At 33.4% G+C, this 13818-nt stretch overlaps 1 protein-coding gene across 1 annotated transcript; it reads left to right on the top strand.

Moving 5' to 3' along the window:
- Positions 1 to 1591: 1591 nt before the first annotated feature.
- LOC106064585 (transmembrane emp24 domain-containing protein 7-like) lies at positions 1592 to 12686 on the top strand. Its single transcript, XM_013223189.2, has 6 exons — positions 1592 to 2057; positions 6225 to 6345; positions 7714 to 7859; positions 8345 to 8406; positions 9216 to 9321; positions 11622 to 12686. The coding sequence occupies exons 1-6, from the start codon at positions 1824 to 1826 to the stop codon at positions 11688 to 11690; spliced, it is 738 nt and encodes a 245-aa protein (XP_013078643.2). The 5' UTR covers positions 1592 to 1823; the 3' UTR covers positions 11691 to 12686.
- The last annotated feature ends 1132 nt before the right edge of the window (positions 12687 to 13818 follow it).

Here is a 13818-nt window from a genome sequence, read left to right as displayed (position 1 = left end):
CCGTCAGCTGTGCTCAATAACTTGCAGCTTTCTATGGCTTAGTAAAAACAAATTATGCATATGTTTTATGCTCACGGCGTCTCAAGATGTGTGCTCCTGAAATCATATAAGTAGAGTTAAGTTTCTAGGAAACTTTAAAAAAAATGTGCCTTACAATGTGGTCATCAAGGAATGATGCAGTAACAGCAATGAGATTCAGATTAGATGTATTAAAGATGCTATGTTCCCCAGAGAAAAAAGAACTCCTGGAAGCTGTACAATTAGTGGAAAATTAAAAGATTTCGATAAGGGTTACTATTATTCTGCATACTGTCGAGTACAAAATGTAAGCGCAATCATAGTGTCAAAAATGTTGGAAAATGAGCAGCAAGATCTACATAAAGCGATGCGTCAACTCGAGAAGAACTGTAATAAAGTAAGTTATTTGAGAAATGACTTGGAGTGTGTAAAAATGAGGCCTCTGAAGTAGCTCGATCTTGGAATGTTGATTCATTTGTGAAAGTTAAAAGACTGTTTGATGATCCTACTTCAAACTACAGTGAAGAGATAATTCAAGATGCAGAGAAACTTTCGAAATCAAAGTTTTACATGACAGATTTTTTTGGGCATACACAATAAACTGTCAACATATTTCAGTGGTTAATGCTCAGTTCAAGTTCCAACTGCAAAAAGTTATATAACGCCACCATGTTCCTATAGTCTCATCTACAAGATTGTAGTTTCTATCAATGTTTAATAGTTTGACACACAGAAGTGTAAATCGAATGAGACATAGGCCTATGTTTTAATCGTTTAATACTGTTAGAAGTTGTACGAATATTGAGTTTTAAGTAACTATTACTTACACTGAGTCATAACTGAATCAAACCTAATGACTTTATTACCTAGGAAATGTAGCCTACTGGTACATACAAACTATTCGACATTTTATGTCACACACTAAATTTGTCTTATTGGTAAGAGGGGGGGGGGCACCAACATATTCTTGAACCCGGGCCCTACCTTGCTACGCCACTGTGTCTACATAAGCGGTTATAGCTACAAGAGCCCAAACAGATTGTAGGCCTACAACTATACCGGTGTAGCTTAATGTATAGCTTAAACTTGAACAAGCTTCTTTTTAAACTGAATATACATCTTTATTAATAAATGCACACAGCTTTCAAATTAAATATAGATGTATGTTGAAACAAAAATGAAATAATAAGTTAAATAACTTAAAACACACATCTTTCCGACACTCGTATCTCACTTGTTCTCCTTTTTACGTTACATAATACCAGTTTTTCACATGCAAGTTGCAGTAGACTTAAGTTTAATTATACAATTTGACGAAAAAAAAAGGGGGGTGGGGAGCTCGCTTGGTTGAGCAAAAGATATTTCTAATAGTATAGGGACATAAAAGAGCATTAAGTAATGAACCGATTGAAATGGATGACTTTAAAGAAAGCAGTTATAGCCGCCTACAAATACACATTATTTTTGTCAAGTCCAGTGGAAATAATATCTTGCCCTCAGTTATTTAAATAAGTCAATAATTAGAATAATAATCTAGATCTGGATCTATGTGTGTTTTGTTTGACCCTCCCCCCTCACTCTACACGTCGTGTCAGTGTCGTCTGCTGTTTTCAAAAACAGCTCCACCGGTTTACAATATGTTTCTGTGATTGTGTTGGTTGTGCTTTTTTGTTTTTAGATCTAGATCTAGTCGTCATAGTATCTGTTTTAGAATCTGTAACTAAATTAGATCAAGATTCTAGAATAGATAGATCTACTAAGACTAAGAAAGAGAAATTGTGTCGAATTTGTAAATTTAAAGAAAAATGATCATGAAGGCAATAAAGAAAACAGATTTCTTACTGCTGCAACTGATGGTAATTTTGTGCCACGTACTCTTGTTAAATGGCGAGAGAATATTGGGAGAAGAAAATGCAGAGTTTGATTTCGATGGCCTCCCTGGAGCTCATCATGAGTTTAAAGTATACATACCAGGAAGTACAGAGGACTGTTTCTTTCAACCAGTGGCGAAGGGGGCTAAAATGCACGTAAACTTTGAGGTAATCAATTTATGCAGCCATACGATGTAACGATGTGACGGATGTGCCTCACACTACACTACAACCTGAGTCACACTCACAGTTCACACACACTCAGACTCAGTCTCACTGACACTGAGTCTCAGTGCCACTCACCTAACTCACTCTAAGTCTAGTTTCTCCTGTGTCAAGTCAGTCACTCACAGTGTGTGTGTACATACTGTCAGTCACAGTTTGAGTAGTAGTAGAGTAGATCTACTAACTACTAATAACTAATATACTATAATGACTATATAATATATAGAGTCTAGTCTATATAGAATCTAGTTGGTCTACTAACTACTACTACTAGATCTAGTAGATCTACTACACTCAGTTAGTCTAGAGTCTAGATCAACACTTATTTATTAATAAGTTATTATGCCTAAATCATACATTAAGTCTAAGAAAATGAAAACAACAGGAATAGCACCAAAAGGTGAAGATAACACATAATGATAAATATGAAACTAAGCTAACATCCTAAATAAATACTTTGGACTTTGCATCAGCATTCTCAGCCCCAGGAGACAAAGACATGTTAGTATTACTTAATTTGAACCAAGTAGACAACATAGGAGATATAGAAGAACAAGAAAAGGGGATCCAAAAACTATTAGTGAACATTAAACCAAATAAAGCTTCTGGACCTGATGGTATTCCAGCTAGATTACTCAAAGAACTAATCAATGAGCTAGCACCAGTGTTCAAAATACTTTTTTCAGGCATCTCTTAGCCAGGGCTTTTTTTTTTTTTTCAAAAAAGGAGAAAAATCTGACCCAGGAAACTACAGACCAGTATCACTAACCAGCATCACATGTAAAATCCTCAAACACATAATATGTAGCAACATCATAAATCACTTAGACAAACATAATGTCCTTACCTCATACCAACACTTGGCTTTAGGAAATATAGATCATGTTAAACACAACTAATAGGTCTAATTGATGGTTTTTCAAAAGTTTATGGTGAGCAAATAGATGCTATCTTATTAGATTTTTCTAAGGCTTTTGACAAAGGTCACCACCATAGTTTGCTTAAAAAAATAGGCCTAAAATATTTTGGCATTGTAGTTCATTGCATCAGTAGGTTAAGTATTTTCTGATATGGAGAGAACAAACTAATAATAAATGGCTCTAATTCAACACTAATAACAGTAAACTCAGGGGTACCTCAAGGAACAGTCTTAGGTCCACTACTATTTTAATTTACATAAATGATTTACCAAATTGCATTAGTTAAGGAACAAAAGTCATTAATTGCAGACTATTGCATAATATATAGAACAATAAAAACAACACAAGATACAGAGTAACAGACATTCCCAAAGATGATGATTTAGTTGTTTAATTAGATGAAGAAATCATCTAGATAGATCTCGGCACTAGATGCATATCTATTACACAGTCAGATAAAAGCAGTAGCCAATACTAAACCCAAAAGAAAAATCTTACTCTGGAATAAATGTAACCTAACACAACTACACCAAGCTGCATTAAATTTTCAACAAACATTATTATTAGAAAAAGACATTAACCAACCAGTCGATGACCTCTGGAATTTCATTAAAAACCATCTTAAAAGCATTATAGAAAATCATATACCAAGTAAATACACATCAAACAAAATAAATAAATGCTGGTTTAATAATAGACTAAAGAAGCTTTGTAAACAGAAGGAAAACCTATATAGAAAATTTAAAGAAACTAAGGCAGAAAGAGTTTACAAAAAGTATATAAAAATTAAACACTTAACCCAAAAAGTAAGCAGACAGCTGCAGAGTGAATACATAAACAATGTAATATCTAAAGACAACAACAAAAACCTATGGTCATACATTAAGTCTAAGAAAATGGAAACAACAGGCATAGCACCATTAAAAGATGAACATAACATAATACATAATGATAATGAAACTAAAGCAAACATCCTAAACAAATACTTTGCATCAGCATTCTCAGCCCCAGGAGACAAAGACATATTACTTAATTTGAACCAAGTAGACAACATAGAAGATTTAGTAGTACAAGAGAATGGAGTTCAAAAACTATTAGCCAACACCAAACCAAATAAAATGTCTGGACCTGATGGTATTCCAGCTAGATTACTCAAAGAACTAAGCAATGAGCTAGCCCCAGTGTTCAAAATACTCTTTCAGGCATCGCTTAACCAGGGCAGAGTACCAAAGGACTGGAAAGAAGCTAATGTCACCCCCCTATTTAAAAAAGGAGAAAAATCTGACCTAGGAAACTACAGACCAGTATCACTTACCAGCATCACATGTAAAATCCTAGAACACATAATATGTAGCAACATCATAAACCACTTTGACAAACATAATGTCCTCACACCATACCAACATACCTCTAGGAAATATAGATCATGTGAAACACAACTAATAGGACTAATTGATGATTTTTCAAAAGGTTTAGATAATAGTGAACAAATAGATGCTATCTTACTAGATTTTTCCAAGGCTTTTGACAAAGTTCACCACCATAGTTTGCTTAAAAAACCAGTAACACAGACTAAAAACGCAAAATACCTAGGTGTTATAATAATGAAAAACTGTCATGGAATCCACATAATGATGAAACTATAAAAAAAATCCAACAAAGCATTAGGGTTTATTAAAAGAAATTTCTATAAATCAAATAAGAACATAAAACTAAAATGTTATTTAACCTTGGTTAGGCCAATAATAGAATATGCATCCTCCGTTTGGGACCCCTCAACTCAAGAAAACATTAAGAAACTGTAACAGACACAAAATAGAGCAGTGAGATTCATAACAAACGAATATTCACATTTGACTAGAGTAACACCTTTAGTAAAATCACTAAATTTAGAAAGCCTTGAGGACAGAAGACTCAAAAGTAAAGTAGCAATTATACATAAAACACTGAACCATAATCTTCAAATACAAAAACAAAATTTAATAAAATACTCTGAAAGACACAAAGATAAAGGCACATTCCTCATCCCATATGCTAGGACAAATTTGTACAAATACTCCTTCTTCCCTAGTGCTATTAGAGCATGGAATGGGTTGCCTGAGCTAGCCAGGAAAACCAGTGACTTGACAGAATTCAAGTCATTGGTTAATATGCATGACTAAATGCATGACGCATAGGACGTAATCATCTTCTTTTTTGAAGTAACGTCTGTATTATATAAGATAAGATATGTCCCCTATCCATTTTCATGACTCATGCAATTTCAATCTAATCCAGTGTTTCTCAAACTGGGGTGCAGGGTGTAATGTCTTGACATCTGGGGAGGAGGAAGATTATCTTATAATGATCATGTCCATTACAGGCACATGTGTGCTAAATCTACCTCTAATGTCCCTTTCATAATTGTAATTGCCAGTGTTGTCTCCTTCTTTGTTAGACTTATTTGACATGTGTATTAGACAGACTTTTGTCTTTTTATCGATAGAAAATTTTTTGACCTGTACTTTTCTATCTATAATAAAAAAGTGCATTGCAGACACTATGTAGATGAATTTCAGAAGCTCAAGACTCACAAAAATGCATGGCTTACATTTTTTTTTGTAAAGTAGTTATGCTGAGGTTGTCAATAGTAGTCAAATTGAATTTCCATTTGATTGGATCAATAAAATTATCTTATCTTATCTTATCTTATCTTACATTGCTCCCCCAGTCCCCCTTGCTGGCTGAAGGGGGAAATCTGCTGCCTCTCCAATACTATGTCAAGAGAATTTATTTCTATCTTTTCAAACCATTTTAAGTTAAAATAATTAGAAAAGAAAAACTGGACAATTTTGTTAGTTTCTCTGTAATTTCTTGTTCATCGAGGTAGACCATATCTCATCCCAATTCCATTAAAACATTTCTGGCACAATTTAGTCCAACTACTAAAATTCTAAGAGGTAGGGAGTCTGAAAATTGTATACTTTTGCTGAGTGTTCCCATTCTGTTTCATTTGACTAGTCCAGATTTAAAAGCGCTCTGCACCTTCATGTGATCTTTAATTAGTTATTGCAGTACAGTGGTATTTTTTAAACATAGTCACACTCATTCAGTTGAATCAATATATTTAGATAGTTGGATCAGTGAGAAAACAGAATAAACAATATTTTGATGTATATGTATAAATTCCATGGTTTCTTTCCTTTGTTAGGTCCTGAAAGGAGGGTCTGATAACAAAGTTGATTTTTACATCAGAGATTGGGAATGGAGAGTTATACATCATATTTCCTACCAAAGTAATGGAGTCTACAGTCTGGATGATGCACCAGCTGGTAAATTGGACTAGTGACATTCCACCCTTGTAGTTTTAAATAAGTTAGGATTGTTTTAAAGTTTTTATCAATTTGTATGGCAATGTATGGGGCATTTTATTCTGCTATAGGATGCTCATTTAAAACACATTTGAAATTGTTGGGAAGAGTTGAGTCAAACTCTTGAAACTCTAGACCAGCAAAATGAACAAGAGCTTGTGGCCTGCCTAAACAACAGAGTTCTGTTTGGGGCAGATTCAAGTAGATGTCAATATTTCACACTACTATTTTTAGTGCCTCTGAAACCCTGGACATGCAGGACCAGAGATGAGTACACTAGGCACTTCCCTTTTCCTCCTTCCCTATACCAGGCTAATCATGAAAGACACGCCATTTTTTAAATGATCCTTTGAGGAATGGTGTGTCAGTTGTTGATATTGTTGTAGGGGCTTGCAGCTTCTTGGGCAAGCCTATAAGTCTATAAGCAAACTTTAATCTAGAAATCATCATTTTAGCTTTCTGTGCTGCTAACATGTTGTTTTTTTATATGTTCCAAAGTGTTACATATGGGTCAATCATTAAGATAACTTGTAAGATAACACTGAGTTATTGTTTTATATTATTTTTTCCCCTAAAAAATATACAAAAAAGATTATCAAGTAGAAATTAAATAAACACATTAAATCAAGTTGTTTTCAAAAAAGAGAATGGATGAAGCTCAAATGTAATTCTGGAAGAGGATGAAATACCTTGAAAAACATGAATCATTGATAGAATAGAAAGTCGTTAAATCTTTCTGTTCCATCCTGGAAAGAGAGTTGACAAAATTGTCAATATTTATGTTGTTATGGGTGACTTTTGTCCTTGAAGATTTAAAAGTTGTTGAGAATCATGGAATTCTTTAAGAAATTGCAGCTTAATTTAAGTGATACTCATTGCTTTACTAATTAGTTTATTGAACCAGTGTTAATATGATACCAGTATATTACCATTCTACTTGGAGATAGCAAAAGAATATCTGCTTAAAAATGTTTGAGATCATTTTACCTGTTGAATGTTTTTAATTTTCTAAGGTAGAATCTAGACTTTTGCTGTGATGGCTAAATATTTTTATAAATGGACATCGTCAATATTATATTTTGTACGTGAATTATCTAATAACTGGTGTGTATTATTACAAAAATTTACTATAATTTACTGGGCTACATAAAAAAGTTGTTTACAACTCAGACTTTTTTTTTTGCTTTATATATAATTATATCAACGTTTTTTATTTCTAAAATATTACAGGAAATTCTTATATGAGTTTTGTCTGTAGAAAACAAAATAATTTATACTGTAACTTTTTGTGAATGTTATATTTTTATACCACTATTTCTCTCTCACTAGGTACTTATGCTATCTGTATTGACAATGCCTTCAATAGATTTGGCCATAAGCTTGTATACGTCTTCATCGTGACCTTTGTTATGCAAGAGTGGGTTCAGTTCCAGCAAGAACTAGGGGAGGTGAACATATTAACTGCCAACTTTTCTGTAAGTAAACCACCTCATTTTTTTAAAGTCTGGTTTACCGATTAGTAGGTTTAAAAAAAGGGTATGTTTCTTCTTAATACCGGTACCAAGAAAAAATTCCTTTCAAGGAGTAGTCTGGCTGTTGTTTGACTGAAAATTTCTTTCCCTAAGGCGATTCTCATATTTTGAACAGTAATGCCACTTACAGGATATAAGAGAAGAGGGTCTGATTTAGAAATGCCATCATACAAGAGTTATTATTTCTTTTTCTGGATTGGCTTATTTACTATTATCAAATATCTCAATCAGCAAAGATTTCATACAATCTAAACAAAATGGTGGAGGGGTAGTGCTCAGCTTAGTAATGTGAATGGACTTTGGGAAGTATTGAACCTTGGTTAAAAAAATTAATAGATTAGTGTGGAATAACCTTTATGTAACAAAACAACAACTAACTAGTAAAGATATACTGAACAAAACACATTGCTATTATCTATTCTTACTAGACCTCTCTACAAAGTGTACAAGAATCAGTTTCAGCCGTGACTGAGTTTCAATCTTCTGCCAGGTAAAGAATGTAGCATGTCTGCATGTTGTAACAATAAAAGTTAGGGGAGTCGATTTTATAATTGAATAAAAAAAAAGGCAAATTATGTAGTGTTACACCTTGGCTACTAAAGCAGCTAAACTTTGGGTTTGGCAAAGCTTTATTTGCTTTGATGCTACTTACAAGAATTTATTAAACTTTTTAAAAAATTCTGTCATCTGAAGTGATGATCTAAAAAAAAACATTGAATTTGATCAATTAATTGAAATATCTAAGCTAATCTAGATTTGCATTAATGTCATGGATAATTCTACTTGTAAAAGACTAAGACTGCTTTATTGATCCTTACGGAAATTTGTTGTGATTACACAAAACATTTCAAGAAGGGTAATTTTTGGGACCACTGACAAGTTGTTACATCCATACTTTAATCAAAGACCTGTCATTGTATAGAAAGCCTCTAATGATTAGGGATTTCCCAGTTTTTGTTTGCATTGAGAGGAACCAGGAGTAATTGACTACTCTTCCATATCTATCTTGACAAGAGAGTTGAGAGAGAGGAAGTATGTCAGGAGATGGAGGATGAAGGAAAGAAATGGGGGGGGGGGGGCAAATGGTGGTAGGGGGGATATGGGTGGAGTCTGAAGAGCATCCAGTACTTAGTTAATTTAGCATTTCTCTCCAATAGGCTTGCATAGAACTGGTCCCTTCTTGTATAATTTAAAATATACCAACATATATATTATACATACACATGTATATTATATATACACACACACATATCTTTATAATCTTATTATTAATGATATTATCATTATTATTTTGTTCAGGTTCAATGTAATAAGAGATTACTACTTATTAAATGACATCAACAAATATGTTCAGATGTGGTCTGTGGCCCAGTGTGTGCTCATTGTTGTAGCATCTCTTACACAGGTGAGTGTCTTTCCCATTTCTGTTTTCTATACAGTGGTCTCATTTCTGTTTTCTATACAGTGCTCTCATTTCTGTTTTCTATACAGCAGTCTCATTTCTGTTTTCTATACAGTGGTCTCATTTCTGTTTTCTATACAGTGGTCTCATTTCTGTTGTTTTCTATACAGTGGTCTCATTTCTGTTTTCTATACAGTGGTCTCATTTCTGTTTTCTATGCAGTGGTCTCATTTCTGTTTTCTATACAGTGGTCCCATTTCTATTTTCTATACAGTGGTCTCATTTCTGTTTTCTATACAGTGGTTTCATTTCTGTTTTCTATACAGTGGTCTCATTTCTGTTTTCTATACAGTGGTCTCATTTCTGTTTTCTATACAGTGGTTTCATTTCTGTTTTCTATACAGTGGTTTCATTTCTGTTTTCTATACAGTGGTTTCATTTCTGTTTTCTATACAGTGGTCTCATTTCTGTTTTCTATGCAGTGGTCTCATTTCTGTTTTCTATACAGTGGTTTCATTTCTGTTTTCTATACAGTGGTCTCATTTCTGTTTTCTATACAGTGGTCTCATTTCTGTTTTCTATACAGTGGTCTCATTTCTGTTTTCTATACAGTGGTCTCATTTCTGTTTTCTATACAGTGGTCTCATTTCTGTTTTCTATACAGTGGTTTCATTTCTGTTTTCTATGCAGTGGTTTCATTTCTGTTTTCTATACAGTGGTCTCATTTCTGTTTTCTATGCAGTGGTCTCATTTCTGTTTTCTATACAGTGGTTTCATTTCTGTTTTCTATGCAGTGGTCTCATTTCTGTTTTCTATACAGTGGTCTCATTTCTGTTTTCTATACAGTGGTCTCATTTCTGTTTTCTATACAGTGGTCTCATTTCTGTTTTCTATACAGTGGTCTCATTTCTGTTTTCTATACAGTGGTCCCATTTCTGTTTTCTATACAGTGGTTTCATTTCTGTTTTCTATACAGTGGTCTCATTTCTGTTTTCTATACAGTGGTTTCATTTCTGTTTTCTATACAGTGGTCTCATTTCTGTTTTCTATACAGTGGTTTCATTTCTGTTTTCTATACAGTGGACTTATTTCTGTTTTCTATACAGTGGTCTCATTTCTGTTTTCTATACAGTGGTCTCATTTCTGTTTTCTATACAGTGGTTTCATTTCTGTTTTCTATACAGTGGTCTCATTTCTGTTTTCTATACAGTGGTCTCATTTCTGTTTTCTATACAGTGGTCTCATTTCTGTTTCTTTTCTTAGTGAATGCATATTTTATCGAAGGTTTCATTTGTCGTAAGAAGAATTATCAGTGTGCCCTTTGCCGTTTCGAAAGTTTAGGAGGGAATGTTATGTGGTAGTTGATCGGTATTGTTTGTCTAGACTACAAGATGTAGACTTTAATTTAAAAAAAAAGATAATATAATTGTGAAGGTTGTTGTACTGGATGACCGTGGTAGAGAGTCTAGAAGAGCAGTATTGTGCAAGCCCAATAGGACACTAGAGAGAGTGACCCTTTTTCTAGAAGACATGTCTCTTTTAGTCATGGATGGCTTTGGTTCATCTCTTAGCAAAAAAATGAGATGAAAGCTTTGGCATTAGCTATGATTGTAATGTTGTTACTCATCAGTTTCCCCCTCTCCATTCATTTGATTTGTGTCAGAGGAATAACAATAGTTGATACTGTTTATTAGCGGCATAAAAGGCTCTGCTAGGGTGTATCTTTGTGGGTTACAAGTCGCCTAATGGATCACTTGCTCCTGATTTTTTTCCTCAATGTTGACTATGTTTGTGTAAAACTGCAAGGCAGCGTAGGTTTTCTTTCTCCTAGGTTGTTGGCCAGTCAAGGCTAACGAGCCCCACAGAAACTTTATGGGTTTAGTTTAACGCATCATTTGCTTACTTTTATCTCCTGTGAGGGATAACAGGTCTCCAATTCCAATATCTAAGCCACACTTGAAGGCCAGGAGTTGGACTGTTGTGACAGGTTCTGTAAGGTTATTACTGCCAGAAGTGGGCATGGATATTAGCACTCCAATACCTGAAAAATGCTTCCAATAACATGCATCTCAAATAGAAAACATAATATCTTTATTATACTCTTAGATAATTGTTATACTTAAGTTGGAGACAGTAAGGTTTTGTTAAGAAAAATTATTGGTTACTAAGAGTTGAGAATATTGTTGTAGTGTCAGTGTTATTGCTAACGACTTATTTACTTAATGTTTTCCTACAATGTTGACTTCTTGTTTCCTCACTATACAATACTCTCTATTGATATGTTCTTATTTGATTTCTTACAGGTTTTTTCATTGCGTCGCTTATTTAAAACCTCTGCGGTGACGCCCACAACTTCCAAGCCCAGAGCCTAACAGACTAAATGACAGAATGAAATAAGACTAAGTTTCTTTCACTGACTCTAGACTAATACTCATCCCAATCAAAACATTTGTGTACTTTGATAGTTAAGCTTATCACAAACATAGATGAATCTTATGATAAAAGTAGAATAGAGTAAATTCCCTAATATATATATATATATATTTATGGATAACACAAATTTGCCTAAAACATCCATGGTGAAATCAAACCTAAAAATATTTCTATTAAATCTTACCCACTATAATGCAGCCTACTTGTTTGTATACTGCTTCAACTTACAGCAAAAATGTTTGACAAGAATTTTGTTTTGTTGGTCTTATCTAGAGAACTAGAACCTTACAGTTTGTTGATCCTATACTTGTTGTATATAGCAAATCCTAATGAGATAATACATCAAATTTTGAAAATTATGTGTTTTTTTAGTATTTGTCTATGAAGAAAGATTTGTTTTTGAAATAATTATTTTATTAAAAGTTCATTTATTGTTATTTAAATATATTTTTTCAGATTATAATCTACTATAACTATTTTTCACCTAAAGATCTGGCATACAACACAGAGTACAAAATTAAATAAGTGAATTTCATTGTAGTTGGTAATTGGTGAAGGGGTTAGTCAGGACATAATGAAGAATTACCAACTTGATATTAATCTATGAAATGCCTGTACCAATTTCACTAAATTGACATTTTCTTTAGGTTTAAACATAACAGAACTAGACACTTTTTTTTGTGGCTTAATATGCTAAGATTATTTATTTAATTCAGTTCAGTGTTGCCTGCCTGGTCATGTGGTATGCGTGGGACTGTTTCATACCCTGCCCGCTGCCATCTCCGTTTTTCTAAGGGAGGTTTGGTCTAGAATGTACATTCTCTTCAACTCTCAAGTAACATCCAAAACATGTCAAACAATTTACATTTGTGAATGTTGACAGTTCCCTTTCACCCACTAATAGCATTTTAATTGCTCCATTAGATTGGGGGGGGGGGGGGGGGGGAATTCACAATTTTTTATTAAGGTTGGCTAACTTGACATGGTGCCCTGACTGACAGTAGTTAGTTTAGTCTATACTCTTTGATTATGTACAAGGTTGTGGGTTCAATGTACACTTTATATAATCCAATGAGATTTTTAATTTTCTTTACTTTGTTACCATGTTTATTTTGTATTAGCATGTCTACAAGTGAAATGGAGTCTTTGAATGTATTTTACACATTGTTTTTATTTTGCCAATCTCTGGTCATTCCATTTTGTTTTTTTTTGGTTTACATTTTGAATTTACAAAACAATATAACATTGCCACATGTTCCTGTAGATTTTTGTATTTGTTATTAATTTATTGATCTATTGTAGGATGCTTCAGTGTTATAAGCTTTACTTAAGGTCAATTTGCAGTTCAATACCAGTCAAAATGATATATTTTTCTGTCATTTGAATAATCTTTTTACAGTTTAACAAAATGATATTGTAAGCTACATGCCCTTATAAGAAATTGTTTGAAGCCTTGACTATTGTATTATTCTTTGAAATACGCTTGACAAGTCCTAGTGCGGTATTGAAGCAGACATTTTTAGCTGAATGTGTTTCTGGAATAGTTATAGGGTATTTGTGTTGATGATGTTCCAGAATGAGACAGTGGACAATATCTTAATTTTGCGATTTGACAACTTGGATAGGTACGCCATTGAAACTAGATTCATTTCTTTGTTTTCCCAAGCTATACAAATAAAAAAAACAACAAAGCCTTGCATGTCAAACTTACAAAACATTGAAATCAAACTATTTGTTAATTTGGCCAGAGGCCAACATCAAAACTGTTACCATTGGCACCAACCATTGTTTCTCTTTTGGTAACTGTGACCTTAGTAGGCAATCAAAAAATCAACTTACATTCTTTAGGCAAAACTTGTGTGTTTCTAGCCAACATTTTTATTTATACAACTGTTGTGATTCTAAGTTTTAAGCAAAACTGAATGACATTTCTCTAATTTTGAGCTGACTTCCAAGAGTTTATTTATTTATACAAATGTTTCAACTAGTTTTTATTAAATATTTAAAACTTCAGTATCTTTATTTTGTTGTTTTGTGTCAATGAAAGAAAACAAACAACTGTACCTG

This window comes from Biomphalaria glabrata, chromosome 13 (genome assembly GCF_947242115.1).
Source record: "Biomphalaria glabrata chromosome 13, xgBioGlab47.1, whole genome shotgun sequence".
NCBI lineage: Eukaryota > Metazoa > Mollusca > Gastropoda > Planorbidae > Biomphalaria > Biomphalaria glabrata.
The sequence above is the reverse complement of the archived record's forward strand: the minus strand, read 5'-3'. Positions and strand labels throughout refer to the sequence as shown.

What these genes read in the sequence shown, in the direction of transcription:
- LOC106064585 (XM_013223189.2), top strand. Translation starts at nt 1,824, where the DNA reads ATGATCATGAAGGCAATAAAGAAAACAGATTTCTTACTGCTGCAACTG. An exon ending in TATTAACTGCCAACTTTTCT is followed by an intron (nt 7,860 to 8,344) that starts GTAAGTAAACCA and finishes TATTCTTACTAG; the next exon opens with ACCTCTCTACAAAGTGTACA. An exon ending in GAGTTTCAATCTTCTGCCAG is followed by an intron (nt 8,407 to 9,215) that starts GTAAAGAATGTA and finishes TATTTTGTTCAG; the next exon opens with GTTCAATGTAATAAGAGATT.